The sequence below is a fragment of the Bufo bufo genome, chromosome 4, assembly GCF_905171765.1.
Source record: "Bufo bufo chromosome 4, aBufBuf1.1, whole genome shotgun sequence".
Lineage (NCBI taxonomy): Eukaryota > Metazoa > Chordata > Amphibia > Anura > Bufonidae > Bufo > Bufo bufo.
The window spans coordinates 14,922,621-14,938,913 of NC_053392.1; the positions used below are offsets into that span (position 1 = coordinate 14,922,621).

The window sequence follows — 16,293 nt, forward strand, 5'->3', positions numbered from 1 at the left end:
CCCTATAGAGCGGCCGGTCCCTCCATGTCACCCTATAGAGCGGCTGGCCCCTCCATGTCACCCTATAGAGCGGCCGGTCCCTCCATGTCACCCTATAGAGCGGCTGGCCCCTCCAGGTCACCCTATACAGCGGCCGGTCCCTCCAGGTCACCCTATACAGCGGCCGGTCCCTCCATGTCACCCTATAGAGCGGCTGGCCCTCCAGGTCACCCTATAGAGCGGCCGGTCCCTCCATGTCACCCTATAGAGCGGCTGGCCCCTCCATGTCACCCTATAGAGCGGCTGGCTCTATGGGGAGCACTGATCTGCAGATTTCGGGCTCACCTGTGGGCTCAGCAGGGTCTTCAGGTGTTTCAGCTGCATGCTGCCGGTCCGGACTTCTCTTTTCAGGACGGTGACGGTTTCTTCTTTCTCCTAACAGCGGCGTTTCAGGCTCTAGCGGTTGCCTAGGTAACCGACGTGAGAACGCACGCAGAAGAAGCGTCTGACGTAATCAGATACGGACGGCATTTGCCGCCATGTTTAACAAGGGCAAAGAAGGCGATTTAGGACCCGCCTACTAAATGTCTATTGGCTGTGACAGGAGGTACCAGCGGCCTCAGACCGTTTGATGTGTGAGAGAGGGCGGGGCATAACATAACCCCGCCTTTATAGGCGTCTCCTCCATCATTTCATCAGACAGGTGGAAGATGGACGCCCTGAAATCTGCGGGGAGAGCGATAATGAGGAGCCCGAGCCTCGGCCGACACCAGAGTAAGAGGAGGGGGACATACCGGAGTATGAGGAGGGGGACATACCGGAGTATGAGGAGGGGGACATACCGGAGTATGAGGAGGGGGACATACCGGAGGAGGAGGGGGAGATACCGGAGTATGAGGAGGAGGGGGACATACCGGAGTATGAGGAGGAGGGGGACATAGCGGAGTATGAGGAGGAGGGGGACATAGCGGAGTATGAGGAGGAGGGGGACATAGCGGAGTATGAGGAGGAGGGGGACATAGCGGAGTATGAGGAGGAGGGGGACATAGCGGAGTATGAGGAGGAGGAGGGGGACATAGCGGAGTATGAGGAGGAGGAGGGGGACATAGCGGAGTATGAGGAGGAGGAGGGGGACATACCGGAGTATGAGGAGGGGGACATACCGGAGTATGAGGAGGAGGAGGGGGACATACCGGAGTATGAGGAGGAGGAGGGGGACATAGCGGAGTATGAGGAGGAGGAGGGGGACATAGCGGAGTATGAGGAGGAGGGGGACATAGCGGAGTATGAGGAGGAGGGGGACATAGCGGAGTATGAGGAGGAGGGGGACATAGCGGAGTATGAAGAGGAGGAGGGGGACATACCGGAGTATGAGGAGGAGGAGGGGGACATAGCGGAGTATGAGGAGGAGGAGGGGGACATACCGGAGTATGAGGAGGGGGACATAGCGGAGTATGAGGAGGAGGGGGACATAGCGGAGTATGAGGAGGAGGGGGACATAGCGGAGTATGAAGAGGAGGAGGGGGACATACCGGAGTATGAGGAGGGGGACATAGCGGAGTATGAGGAGGGGGACATAGCGGAGTATGAGGAGGAGGGGGACATAGCGGAGTATGAGGAGGAGGACATACCGGAGTATGAGGAGGAGGACATAGCGGAGTATGAGGAGGGGGACATAGCGGAGTATGAGGAGGGGGACATAGCGGAGTATGAGGAGGGGGACATAGCGGAGTATGAGGAGGAGGGGGACATAGCGGAGTATGAGGAGGAGGACATACCGGAGTATGAGGAGGGGGACATAGCGGAGTATGAGGAGGAGGGGGACATAGCGGAGTATGAGGAGGGGGACATACCGGAGTATGAGGAGGAGGACATAGCGGAGTATGAGGAGGGGGACATAGCGGAGTATGAGGAGGGGGACATAGCGGAGTATGAGGAGGGGGACATAGCGGAGTATGAGGAGGAGGGGGACATAGCGGAGTATGAGGAGGAGGGGGACATACCGGAGTATGAGGAGGAGGGGGACATAGCGGAGTATGAGGAGGAGGGGGACATAGCGGAGTATGAGGAGGAGGGGGACATAGCGGAGTATGAGGAGGACATAGCGGAGTATGAGGAGGAGGGGGACATAGCGGAGTATGAGGAGGAGGGGGGACATACCGGAGTATGAGGAGGAGGAGGGGGACATACCGGAGTATGAGGAGGAGGGGGGGGACATACCGGAGTATGAGGAGGGGGACATACCGGAGTATGAGGAGGAGGGGGGGGGACATACCGGAGTATGAGGAGGGGGACATACCGGAGTATGAGGAGGAGGAGGGGGACATACCGGAGTATGAGGAGGGGGACATACCGGAGTATGAGGAGGAGGAGGAGGGGGACATACCGGAGTATGAGGAGGAGGAGGAGGGGGACATACCGGAGTATGAGGAGGAGGAGGAGGGGGACATACCGGAGTATGAGGAGGAGGAGGGGGACATACCGGAGTATGAGGAGGGGGACATACCGGAGTATGAGGAGGAGGAGGAGGGGGACATACCGGAGTATGAGGAGGAGGAGGAGGGGGACATACCGGAGTATGAGGAGGAGGAGGGGGACATACCGGAGTATGAGGAGGGGGACATACCGGAGTATGAGGAGGAGGAGGAGGGGGACATACCGGAGTATGAGGAGGAGGAGGAGGGGGACATACCGGAGTATGAGGAGGAGGGGGGGGACATACCGGAGTATGAGGAGGGGGACATACCGGAGTATGAGGAGGAGGAGGGGGACATACCGGAGTATGAGGAGGAGGAGGAGGAGGACATACCGGAGTATGAGGAGGGGGACATACCGGAGTATGAGGAGGAGGAGGAGGACATACCGGAGTATGAGGAGGAGGAGGCTGTGCGGTATACCGCAGTGTGAGGAGGAGGCTGTGCGGTATACCGCAGTGTGAGGAGGAGGCTGTGCGGTATACCGCAGTGTGAGGAGGAGGCTGTGCGGTATACCGCAGTGTGAGGAGGAGGCTGTGCGGTATACCGCAGTGTGAGGAGGAGGCTGTGCGGTATACCGCAGTGTGAGGAGGAGGCTGTGCGGTATACCGCAGTGTGAGGAGGAGGCTGTGCGGTATACCGCAGTGTGAGGAGGAGGAGGCAGTGTGAGGAGATATAATGTACCGCCCCCCGTTGTCTCTCTCAGAGCTGCCGGACCTGTGGACGGACGCCCCGGACGCGCTGCTGGAGGGGATCATCTTCCATCTGAAGTACCTGGGCATGACTCTGGTGGAAAAGCCCAAAGGCGAGGACATGGCGGCTGCTGCCATCCGCCGCATCATCGCTATGGTAATGCTATGTCCTTTCAGGCCGGTCGGCGTCTGGGGGAAGGGGGGGTAGGGTGGTCGGGCCTGTCGGGGAGGGGCGGTTGGGCATGTCGGCGTCTGGAGGGGGGGGGGGGGGGGGGTCGGATGCTTTACCATCCCTTGGCACAGGGAGATTTATCAATTTTGGTGCAGTTTTCTCCATAACGGACCTTCAAGTGTAATAAACGAGACGCAGCGCTGGTCTGTGACGTCTTCACCTCAGGAGGGCGGGGCATGTAGCACAGGTAGCCTGGGGGGGTGGGGCATGTAGCACAGGTAGCCTGGGGGGGGGGGGGGGCATGTAGCACAGGTAGCCTGGGGGGGCGGGGCATGTAGCACAGGTAGCCTGGGGGGGCGGGGCATGTAGCACAGGTAGCCTGGGGGGGGCGGGGCATGTAGCACAGGTAGCCTGGGGGGGGGGGGGGCATGTAGCACAGGTAGCCTGGGGGGGGGGGGATGTAGCACAGGTAGCCTGGGGGGGCGGGGCATGTAGCACAGGTAGCCTGGGGGGGCGGGGCATGTAGCACAGGTAGCCTGGGGGGGGCGGGGCATGTAGCACGGGTAGCCTGGGCGGCGGGGCATGTAGCACGGGTAGCCTGGGGGGGTGGGGCATGTAGCGCAGGTAGCCTGGGGGGGGGGGGCATGTAGCGCAGGTAGTGTGGGGGCAGGGCAGGTATGCACAGGTAGCCTGGGGGGGTGGGGCAGGTAGCCTGGGGGGGTGGGGCATGTAGCGCAGGTAGCCTGGGGGGGTGGGGCATGTAGCGCATGTAGCCTGAGGGGGCGGGGCATGTAGCGCAGGTGGGGGCGGGGCAGGTATGCAGTGCGTGCAGCATGGTACGGGACCTGTAGAGGCGGTGAGCAGCGCTCTGACGGTCGCTGAGGTTTCCATGTCTCCTGCAGGCTCGAGCAAGTGCGAAAGATCTGCAGCCGGTGATCCTGACCGTAACGCCGCACGGTATCACACTGCAGGATGCCGCCACCACACAGCAGATCGAGTATGTGTCTATATACAGGTACGATGTGTCCCTGTCACCTATAGCGTGCACCCGGATACAGAAGTCATGTGACTTGTGTCCATGTCACCTATAGCGTGCACCCGGATACAGAAGTCATGTGACTTGTGTCCCTGTCCCCTATAGCGTGCACCCGGATACAGAAGTCATGTGACTTGTGTCCATGTCACCTATAGCGTGCACCCGGATACAGAAGTCATGTGACTTGTGTCCATGTCCCCTATAGCGTGCACCCGGATACAGAAGTCATGTGACTTGTGTCCATGTCACCTATAGCGTGCACCCGGATACAGAAGTCATGTGACTTGTGTCCATGTCACCTATAGCGTGCACCCGGATACAGAAGTCATGTGACTTGTGTCCATGTCACCTATAGCGTGCACCCGGATACAGAAGTCATGTGACTTGTGTCCATGTCACCTATAGCGTGCACCCGGATACAGAAGTCATGTGACTTGTGTCCATGTCACCTATAGCGTGCACCCGGATACAGAAGTCATGTGACTTGTGTCCATGTCCCCTATAGCGTGCACCCGGATACAGAAGTCATGTGACTTGTGTCCATGTCACCTATAGCGTGCACCCGGATACAGAAGTCATGTGACTTGTGTCCCTGTCCCCTATAGAGTGCACCCGGATACAGAAGTCATGTGACTTGTGTCCCTGTCCCCTATAGCGTGTACCCGGATACAGAAGTCATGTGACTTGTGTCCCTGTCCCCTATAGCGTGTACCCGGATACAGAAGTCATGTGACTTGTGTCCCTGTCCCCTATAGCGTGTACCCGGATACAGAAGTCATGTGACTTGTGTCCCTGTCCCCTATAGCGTGTACCCGGATACAGAAGTCATGTGACTTGTGTCCCTGTCACCTATAGAGTGCACCCGGATACAGAAGTCATGTGACTTGTGTCCCTGTCCCCTATAGCGTGTACCCGGATACAGAAGTCATGTGACTTGTGTCCCTGTCACCTATAGAGTGCACCCGGATACAGAAGTCATGTGACTTGTGTCCCTGTCCCCTATAGAGTGTATCCGGATACAGAAGTGTATGTCCTGTGTGACCGCGGGGGAGGGGGTGTCCGGCCCCCTGTGTGACCGCGGGGGAGGGGGGCGTCCGGCCCCCTGTGTGACCGCGGGGGAGGGGGGATGCCACCCACTGTTCATGTACCTCGTCATGGCCCCTGCTGCAGAACCCAAGATAAAGGGGCCCGCACCTTGGGTGTTCAGTGACCGAGCAGTTTATGCTGTGTCAGTCTCCACTCAATCGCATTACATTCTCCACGTATGTTCTTAGTTTTCCCCTTGTGTACATATCCTCGATATCGTGTCTATGGGCGCCTGCACATTGCACCCGTAGGACACCTCTGTACTCGGGGCCTCAGTCTCACATGTCTTTTATTTTTACAGAATTTCTTATTGTACAACAGACAAAGTTCAGAATAAAGTCTTTGCTTATGTGGCCCAGAACCTGTCCAATGGGGCCCTTGAGTGCCATGCCTTCCTGTCCCCCAAGAAGAAGCTGGTAGGTTGACCCTGATACTGTGGCTGGACAGTATGGGGGCTGCTGCCCGCTGGTTACACAATACCCATCATGCTTTGCTCTCTTTTTCAGGCGCAGACAGTGACTCTTACTGTGGCTCAGGCCTTCACCGTGGCTCTAGACCTGTGGCAGTCCAGCAAAGAGGGTACGGCATCTGTAGGGGTTGGTCAGGTGTCTGCTGCCTTACACCAAGTCCTTGTTACATGGCAAGTTATCATTAAGATTGTGTTTCTTAATGATGGTGCCCCATACCTGACCACAGAGGAGATAGGAGCAGACACTAGGTAATGATGGTGCTCCATACCTGACCACAGAGGAGATATGAGCAGACGCTAGGTAATGATGGTGCTCCATATCTGACCAGAGAGGAGATATGAGCAGACGCTAGGTAATGATGGTGCTCCATACCTGACCACAGAGGAGATATGAGCAGACGCTAGGTAATGATGGTGCTCCATACCTGACCACAGAGGAGATATGAGCAGACGCTAGGTAATGATGGTGCTCCATACCTGACCACAGAGGAGATATGAGCAGACGCTAGGTAATGATGGTGCTCCATACCTGACCAGAGAGGAGATATGAGCAGACGCTAGGTAATGATGGTGCTCCATACCTGACCACAGAGGAGATATGAGCAGACGCTAGGTAATGATGGTGCTCCATACCTGACCAGAGAGGAGATATGAGCAGACGCTAGGTAATGATGGTGCTCCATACCTGACCAGAGAGGAGATATGAGCAGACGCTAGGTAATGATGGTGCTCCATACCTGACCACAGAGGAGATATGAGCAGACGCTAGGTAATGATGGTGCTCCATACCTGACCAGAGAGGAGATATGAGCAGACGCTAGGTAATGATGGTGCTCCATACCTGACCACAGAGGAGATATGAGCAGACGCTAGGTAATGATGGTGCTCCATACCTGACCACAGAGGAGATATGAGCAGACGCTAGGTAATGATGGTGCTCCATACCTGACCAGAGAGGAGATATGAGCAGACGCTAGGTAATGATGGTTCTCCATACCTGACCACAGAGGAGATATGAGCAGACGCTAGGTAATGATGGTGCTCCATACCTGACCACAGAGGAGATATGAGCAGACGCTAGGTAATGATGGTGCTCCATACCTGACCAGAGAGGAGATATGAGCAGACGCTAGGTAATGATGGTTCTCCATACCTGACCACAGAGGAGATATGAGCAGACGCTAGGTAATGATGGTGCTCCATACCTGACCACAGAGGAGATATGAGCAGACGCTAGGTAATGATGGTGCTCCATACCTGACCACAGAGGAGATATGAGCAGACGCTAGGTAATGATGGTGCTCCATACCTGACCAGAGAGGAGATATGAGCAGACGCTAGGTAATGATGGTGCTCCATACCTGACCAGAGAGGAGATATGAGCAGACGCTAGGTAATGATGGTGCTCCATACCTGACCACAGAGGAGATATGAGCAGACGCTAGGTAATGATGGTGCTCCATACCTGACCACAGAGGAGATATGAGCAGACGCTAGGTAATGATGGTGCTCCATACCTGACCAGAGAGGAGATATGAGCAGACGCTAGGTAATGATGGTTCTCCATACCTGACCACAGAGGAGATATGAGCAGACGCTAGGTAATGATGGTGCTCCATACCTGACCAGAGAGGAGATATGAGCAGACACTAGGTAATGATGGTTCTCCATACCTGACCACAGAGGAGATATGAGCAGACGCTAGGTAATGATGGTGCTCCATATCTGACCAGAGAGGAGATATGAGCAGACGCTAGGTAATGATGGTTCTCCATACCTGACCAGAGAGGAGATATGAGCAGACGCTAGGTAATGATGGTTCTCCATACCTGACCACAGAGGAGATATGAGCAGACGCTAGGTAATGATGGTGCCCCTTCAGTGACAATGGATCTTATGTTGCTCCGTGCTCCCCGTCTGGTAAATTTTTCATTCTTTTGTATTTCAAGCAGGTAAACCGGACTCCTCCCCCAGATTACACGAGGCGGCCATTCCACCCAGCACAGGTGCCACCGTTCCCCGGCCAGGTAAGACCACACGCATGGTCTCTGCACTGATTGTTCTGCTTTCTCTTGTCCCCTCTTTATCCGGTACCCATCATCGGGGGAGGTGGGGAGCTGTATGCTATGTAGTATGTTAGGAGGGTGATGAGCCCTTGAGAGGTGACGCTCATGGATTCTTGCTGCTTCCTCCCCGGCCTCGCACTGTTACCTGATATTACAGATGATTTTGACTCCACAGCAATGGATGGATCCCGTGTGTCAGAGGGAAGCGGACCACCCAGGGTGAGTACAGGGTGTGCACGGCGGAGGTCGGGAAGCAAGGTGTGCACATCATGGTTATTATCTCCATCTGCTTCTTGTCAGGATCTTGAAGACAAGGAACATGATGATGACCTTGATGAAGATTTCTCAAGGTCAGTGACTTGTCTGGGCTGTGATTTCTTTCCCTGCTTGCTCAGCCGGATGACATCCCTGATGGGAGATGTATGCTGACCCTATGACCGGCTACCCAGCTGTCCCAGAGACCGGCAGAACCTAGAACTGGTCCTGACTGGGAATCCTGATCTTATAGAAAATATGCAAGTCTAGAAAGGGATGATGTCAGCGAGTAGATTCACCCGCTAGAAGATAGATAGAAGTGTGTATTATATGTCCAGTATAGAAGATCAATCGGCTCCACAGGAAACCAGTCATAACTGGTAATAATGTGTGATAGTCAAAGGATGAAGTGTATAAATGGCTGCCGACAGGGGGCCTCTATATTCACCACAATATCTCCTACATCTCTTCCATTCTAAAGGCAGGGGATGTAGGGGTAGGCTTTATCGGGACAAGGACATAGTGGTAGGCTTGAAATGGGTGGGCTTCATCAGGACAAGGACATAGTGGTAGGCTTGAAATGGGTGGGCTTCATCAGGACAAGGACATAGTGGTAGGCTTGAAATGGGTGGGCTTCATCAGGACAAGTACATAGTGGTAGGCTTGAACGGGGTGAGGATGTAGGGGTATGCTTCATCGGGACAGGGATATAGTGGTAGGCTTGAAAGGGGTGGGCTTCATCAGGACAAGGACATAGTGGTAGGCTTGAACGGGGTGAGGATGTAGGGGTAGGCTTCATCAGGACAAGGACATAGTGGTAGGCTTGAAAGGGGTGGGCTTCATCAGGACAAGGACATAGTGGTAGGCTTAAACGGGGTGAGGATGTTGGGGTATGCTTCATCGGGACAGGGATATAGTGGTAGGCTTGGGTGGGCACGTAGGGGCAGGTTTTATCAGGACAAAAACATAGTGGTAGGCTTCATCGGGACGAGGACATAGTGGTAGGCTTCATCGGGACGAGGACATAGTGGTAGGCTTCATCGGGACGAGGACATAGTGGTAGGCTTGAACGGGGTGAGGATGTAGGGGTAGGCTTCATCGGGACGAGGACATAGTGGTAGGCTTGAACGGGGTGGGGATGTAGGGGTAGGCTTCATCGGGACGAGGACATAGTGGTAGGCTTGAACGGGGTGGGGATGTAGGGGTAGGCTTCATTGGGACGAGGACATAGTGGTAGGCTTGAACGGGGTGGGGATGTAGGGGTATGCTTCATCGGGACGAGGACATAGTGGTAGGCTTGGGTGGTACATAGGGTCAGGCTCCATGTAAATGGTTGTAGTTACTGTAAAGTGTGGGGTCACTAGATGAAGTCATTCGGAGGCTGTAGGCACCTCATACCTCGCTCACGTGTAAACTGTATTGTCTCTCCTGTAAGCTGCTTGATGGAGGATGCTGCAGACATGACAGGTAACGTCTTGGTCACTCGTAGCATCTTCCCCTCCCGATCTCCTGCTGGTCTTGGTGTTTTTGTCCAGGTCTGTCATACTTTGTACCACTGAGTCAGCGCGCCCTATGACTTTCCAGGTATGACCATAACTTGATCTGGCCAGGCATGCTCCTGTCGAGGAGGCCATTTTGGGATAAGATATCATCTATGCTGTAGGTTCACCAGTCACACACAACATTAAAACCACTGAGTGGCGATGGGAATAACCTTGATCATCTGAAAAATGGCGGCGGGATATATTAGGCAGCACGTGAACAGCTTTTGAAGTCAATACTTATGTTGGAAGAAGGAAAATGGGCACAACTAAGGATCGGAGCATCTTTGAGTGCCAAACTGGAATGGCTTTGTCAGAGCTTCTTCAAAATGACCAGTCTTGGTTCCTGGTATGTAGTGGTTAGGACTGGAGTGACCAAAAATGGTGCAAGAAAGTGCAGATAGTGGACTGGCAAGAAGGTTATGGGTGCCAAGGGTCATTGATGCATGTCCAACTTACACCCTGTGGATCGGTGGCTAACATCTTGAACCCAGATCCCGCAGTATTCCCTGCCTCGGCGCCAGGCTAAGAGAGTCCCTGCCTCGGCGCCAGGCTAAGTTGTTTTGGCAGAATGTTTGGTTTTAATCTTATGGCTGTTCGGCATGTATATATCTATATACACACACAGCAGTAGACCTCAATCGCCTCCTGCAGGATCGTTTCTCTCAGTGATGGTCTCTCTTCTGGAATTGAACTCTATGGGTTTACACAACCTGCTCATAACCTCCATGTTTATGGTGCATCATCCATAACATTATTCAGATGAAATGTTTGAGAACCTCTGTGGTCCAGAATGTGGCAATCCCCACCATAACCATTCCTCCATCATTCTTCTTCTCTATATCCTTACAACAATGTTGTGTCCTCTCAGTCTCTCCTGTACCCTGGTCCGTCTCTGTCTCCCCCCCCCATTATTCCTCTATCATTCGGGGTCTTCTCTTTCAGATTGGCAGAGGTTGGCACACAGCAGCTGGGATCTCCGGAGGCAGTGACCTGAAACCTGCAGGTATGGAGTTATCACTTCAGTCTTAAGGGCTCATGCCCACGACCGTATGCCATCCGAGACATGCAGGCCATATGTCCCGGAGCGGCATACATCGGGAGCACACCGCACCATGAGCTGTGCACATCGGGCCGGCCGCCGGACTATTGTTCTGAACTCATGTGATATTATGAGTGCGGGTCAATAGTCCGGCGGGCGGCCCGATGCGCACATAGTCATGGTGACCTGTGGTGCTGTGTACTCCCGATGTATGCCGCTCCGGGACATATGGCCTGCATGTCTCGGATGGCATACGGTCGTGGGCATGAGCCCTTGGGCTGTGTTCACCCTGCAAAATACAGTCTATTTTGGAGCATAACACTTGAACAGCTTGCATTGTTTTCAGTAGAAAATCCGCACCATAGTTCACACGATGCACGTTTTTTCACCACATCACTTATGTAAGGCTACTTTCACATCTGCCGGATCTCAAAACCGGCATTAAACGGATCCGTGCCATTCAGTACATCCGTTTTGGCCGGATCCGGTATGAAAATCCTTGTAAGTCAATGGGCGCCGGATCTGGTTTTATCGCTAACAAAAAAAAAAAAAATAATGGATCCGGCACCATTGACTTTTATATTTATTTTGCCGTTTCCGGTTTGTTCTGTTTCACAAACCGGACACAATCCCGCGGTTTGTATCGATTTTTGTGTCCAGCAGCAAAACAGAACAGATTCCTACTTCTGTGTCCTGGTCAGATTTGTCCCCGTTGACAATAAATGGGGACAAGACTGAACAGTTTCATTACGGTTTTGAGATCCTTTAATCTTCTTCTGGTGAAGCCATTCCTTTGTTGATTTGGATGTATGCTTTGGGTCGTTGTCATGCTGACAGATGAAGTCCCTCTTCATGTTCAGCTTTCTACCAGAAGCCTGAAGGTTTTGGGCCAATATTGACTGGTATTTGGACCTGTTCATAATTACCTTTAGCCCCCCTGACTTAAGCATGGGAGCAGTTCATGCTCCGATGCTCTTTTTTGCCCTGCGCTAAATTGCTCAGGGCATAGGCATTTTTAGGAGTTACGGTGAGGAACCGGGCTCTCCATAGGGCTGCCAGGAAGCCCGGTGACATCACCGGCACTGATGGGCAGGATTTAGCGCTGCCCTAGCAAGTAAAACGGCTAGGGCAGCGCTAAAGCCCGCCCATCAGAGCCGGTGATGTCACCGAACACACTGCCGGGCGGCATGTTTGCTATCTGGTATGCCTTTTGCATGTGTAGCAGCTAAAAAAAACAAAAAAACGGAATGAATCAAAAAAGCGCCTGGATTTCAGAGGCCGAGCTCTCTTGACATCAACTCTGTCATTTTTCATCTTCAAAATTAGGCCTTGGTTTTCTGCAAGCTCCAAGAAACGTAGGATGTGGAGAGACGCGTCTCCCACAGCTTGGTTGTGTCAGTGAAAATTGCTGATGGCCTCTTCTTTTGAACATCACTACATTGTGTACACAATCCTAATCCTCATAAGGTTTACATCTCTGAACTACACAAAGAAATGGTTCATCACCTCAACCTTCAGAAGCTCCACAGATAAATGATGCATCAACGTGACCTTCAGAGGCTCCAGAGACAATCATTGTGTTCTTCAGAAGCCCCATATATAACTCATCTGTCATCCCCTTTACCTTCAGATGCTTCAGAGAAAAGTGATCTGCTTAAAAGACACATACAGTTTCAAGAAAAAGTATGTTAACCCTTTGGAATGATTTGGATTTCTGCACAAATTGGTCATAAAATGTGATCTGATCTTCATCTAAGTCACAACAATAGACAATCACAGTCGGCTTAAACTAATAACACACAAAGAATTAAATGTTACCATGTTTTTATTGAACACACCATGTAAACATTCACAGTGCAGGTGGGAAAAAAAGTATGTGAACCCTTGGATTTAATAACTGGTTGAACCTCCTTTGGCAGCAATAACTTCAACCAAACGTTTCCTGTAGTTGCAGATCAGACGTGCACAACGGTCAGGAGTAATTCTTGACCATTCCTCTTTACAGAACTGTTTCAGTTCAGCAATATTCTTGGGATGTCTGATGTAAATCGCTTTCTTGAGGTCATGCCACAGCATCTCAACTGGGTTGAGGTCAGGACTCTGACTGGGCCACTCCAGAAGGCGTATTTTCTTCTGTTTAAGCCATTCTGTTGTTGATTTACTTCTATGCTTTGGGTCGTTGTCCTGTTGCAACACCCATCTTCTGTTGAGCTTCAGCTGGTGGACAGATGGCCTTAAGTTCTCCTGCAAAATGTCTTGATAAACTTGGGAATTCATTTTTCCTTCGATGATAGCAATCCGTCCAGGCCCTGACGCAGAAAAGCAGCCCCAAACCATGATGCCCCCACCACCATACTTCACAGTTGGGATGAGGTTTTGATGTTGGTGTGCTGTGCCTCTTTTTCTCCACACATAGTGTTGTGTGTTTCTTCCAAACAACTCAACTTTGGTTTCATCTGTCCACAGAATATTTTGCCAGTACTGCTGTGGAACATCCAGGTGCTCTTGTGCAAACTGTAAACGTGCAGCAATGGTTTTTTTGGACAGCAGTGGCTTCCTCTGTGGTATCCTCCCAGGAAATCGATTCTTGTTTAGTGTTTTACGTATCGTAGATTCACTAACAGGGATGTCAGCATATGCCAGAGACTTTTGTAAGTCTTTAGCTGACACTCTAGGATTCTTCTTCACCTCATTGAGCAGTCTGCGCTGTGCTCTTGCAGTCATCTTTACAGGACGGCCACTCCTAGGGAGAGTAGCAGCAGTGCTGAACTTTCTCCATTTACAGACAATTTGTCTTACCGTGGACTGATGACAGCAAGGCTTTTGGAGATACTTTTATAACCCTTTCCAGCTTTATGCAAGTCAACAATTCTTAATCGTAGGTCTTCTGAGAGCTCTTTTGTGCGAGGCATCATTCACATCAGGCAATGCTTCTTGTGAAAAGCAAACCCAGAACTGGTGTGTGTTTTTTATAGGGCAGGGCAGCTGTAACCAACACCTCCAATCTCATCTCATTGATTGGACTCCAGTTGTCTGACACCTCACTCCAATTAGCTCTTGGAGATGTCATTAGTCTAGGGGTTCACATACTTTTTCCACCTGCACTGTGAATGTTTACATAGTGTGTTCAATAAAAACATGGTAACATTTAACTCTTTGTGTGTTAGTTTAAGCAGACTGTGATTGTCTATTGTTGTGACTTAGATGAAGATCGGATCACATTATGACCAATTTGTGCAGAAATCCATATCATTCCAAAGGTTCACATACTTTTTCTTGCAACTGTATATGACCCATCATCTTGATCTTCAGAAACTCAACAGATAAATTATTCATCAGTGATCTACAGAATCTCTGTGTATAAATGGTCCATCAGCATCACTACCTTCAGAAGCTACACAGCTAAATGATCGGCTGTCATAGTGCTCTTCAGAAGCTCCATAGATAAGTGGTGGTCATCATCATGAAGAGCTTCACAGATAAATGATCCATCATCATGAACTTTAAAAGCTCCAAAGAAAAATTATCAATCAGCATCATCCTCTTCAGAAGCTTCACAGATAAATGATCTGCCGTCATAACCTCTACAGACAATGATCAGCCATCGTGGTGATCTTCAAAAGCGCCAAACATAAATAATCATCTTCGTGTTCTTCAGAAATCCCACAGTTAAATGATCCATTATCCTCGTGATCTACTGAAGCTCCACAGATAAATGATCCATCAGCATAATCTACAGCCATCATGACCTCAGAAGCTCCATCGATAATAGATCTGTTGTCATAGTGCTCTTCTGACGCTCCATAGGTAAATGGTCCTTCGTCATGATCTGACAGGTTTCCGTGAACAGTGTGATAGACTAGGTGTGCAGTCTTTTCAGCAATAAACGGACCATCCTGCTAAATAAATAATTTATAAACTATGGTGCACGTCTTTGAGAAGTTCTACAGATGGGACATAGACTGTTAACTATAAGGACTTTATATTGGAAGTGCTTGACGGAGAAGAGAGCGAAGCCTTCTACTGTGATGAATAACGTTCTGGTGCACTGTGCCTGTAGTCCTGGTGCCTCCACCTAGGGGTGGTCAATGGAGATCTACCTCACCTTTCACCCCTTCCTCTTATGACACAGCTCTTACAGAGTCTCCATTGTCCTGTACAGTGAGTGAAGCTGGGTTTGGGGTGCAGAACAATGGGGTACTGATTTTTGAGTGCACTATGTATGACTCCTGCCACCAAGAGGACGGCCTGGCTGACGCTTCTTTGTGGTGGTGGTTGGTACACAATCCTTATTTATAGAAATTCCCCTTATTTATTCGAAAGGCATTTATTAAAGTGAAATCTGGAATAAAATCACGTCTTCTGTCATTTCTGGAGGTTACCAGTAATAAACTGAATTTGGCCTGGTGGTAAGTCATCCTTTGTGATGTGTACGCAGTCGAGACCCTTTATTATGACCACTAGCTAATATCCAAGGTAACCACCGTGTGCAGCACGGATAACGACTCAATAGGCTTGAGTGACTCGATAACGTCCTGGTGGGTTGTCTCAGGCAGCTGGAGCCATGCTGACTGCAGTGCATCCCACCGCTGCTGGAGGGTGCATGGGAAGGATCCATACAGCAAGCTCAACCATCAAGGTGGTCCTACAGATACTGGAGGGTGCATGGGAAGGATCCATACAGCAAGCTCAACCATCAAGGTGGTCCTACAGATACTGGAGGGTGCATGGGAAGGATCCATACAGCAAGCTCAACCATCAAGGTGGTCCTACAGATACTGGAGGGTGCATGGGAAGGATCCATACAGCAAGCTCAACCATCAAGGTGGTCCTACAGATACTGGAGGGTGCATGGGAAGGATCCATACAGCAAGCTCAACCATCAAGGTGGTCCTACAGATACTGGAGGGTGCATGGGAAGGATCCATACAGCAAGCTCAACCATCAAGGTGGTCCCACAGATGCTGAAGGGTGCATGGCGGGGGGGGGGGGGGGGGATCCATATAGCAGGCAGAACCATCAAGGTGGTCCCACAGATGCTGAAGGATCCATACAGCGAGCACAACCATTGAGGTGTCCCACAGATACTGAAGGGTGCATGGGGGGAGGAGAATCCATATAGCAAGCACAACCATTGAGGTGGTCCCACAGATGCTGGAGGGTGCATGGAGGGGAGGAGAATCCATATAGCAAGCACAACCATCAAGGTGGTCCCACAGATGCTGAAGGGTGCATGGGGGGGATCCATACAGCAAGCACAACCATTGAGGTGGTCCCACAGATGCTGAAGGGTGCATGGGGGGGATCCATACAGCAAGCACAACCATTGAGATGGTCCCACAGATGCTGAAGGGTGCATGGGGGGGATCCATACAGCAAGCACAACCATTGAGGTGGTCCCACAGATGCTGAAGGGTGCATGGGGGGGATCCATACAGCAAGCACAACCATTGAGATGGTCCCACAGATGCTGAAGGGTGC

The 16,293-nt window shown here is 51.7% G+C and overlaps 2 protein-coding genes across 15 annotated transcripts in view; one reads left to right on the forward strand and one right to left on the reverse strand.

Moving 5' to 3' along the window:
• IFT172 (intraflagellar transport 172) overlaps nucleotides 1-483 on the reverse strand; it is a 94,231-nt gene extending 93,748 nt beyond the window's left edge. Inside the window, exon 1 of the mRNA XM_040426871.1 lies at nucleotides 325-483. Coding sequence (XP_040282805.1) covers nucleotides 325-363 — 39 coding nt within the window. The 5' untranslated portion in view covers nucleotides 364-483. The remainder of the gene's footprint in view (nucleotides 1-324) is intronic.
• A 166-nt stretch (nucleotides 484-649) lies between these two features.
• Nucleotides 650-12,548, forward strand: LOC120996992 (low density lipoprotein receptor adapter protein 1-like). Of its 14 annotated transcripts, none has more exons than XM_040426881.1 (10): nucleotides 650-753; nucleotides 3,160-3,302; nucleotides 4,220-4,332; nucleotides 5,741-5,855; nucleotides 5,946-6,018; nucleotides 7,858-7,935; nucleotides 8,132-8,193; nucleotides 8,275-8,324; nucleotides 10,716-10,776; nucleotides 12,139-12,548. In XM_040426881.1, exons 1-9 carry the CDS (start codon nucleotides 690-692, stop codon nucleotides 10,765-10,767), a joined length of 750 nt encoding a protein of 249 aa, XP_040282815.1. In that variant the 5' UTR covers nucleotides 650-689; the 3' UTR covers nucleotides 10,768-10,776; nucleotides 12,139-12,548. The 14 variants fall into 14 exon arrangements, with proteins under 14 accessions (XP_040282815.1, XP_040282816.1, XP_040282811.1 ...); XM_040426882.1 differs by having other exon boundaries at nucleotides 8,150-8,193; XM_040426877.1 differs by having other exon boundaries at nucleotides 8,132-8,324.
• The last annotated feature ends 3,745 nt before the right edge of the window (nucleotides 12,549-16,293 follow it).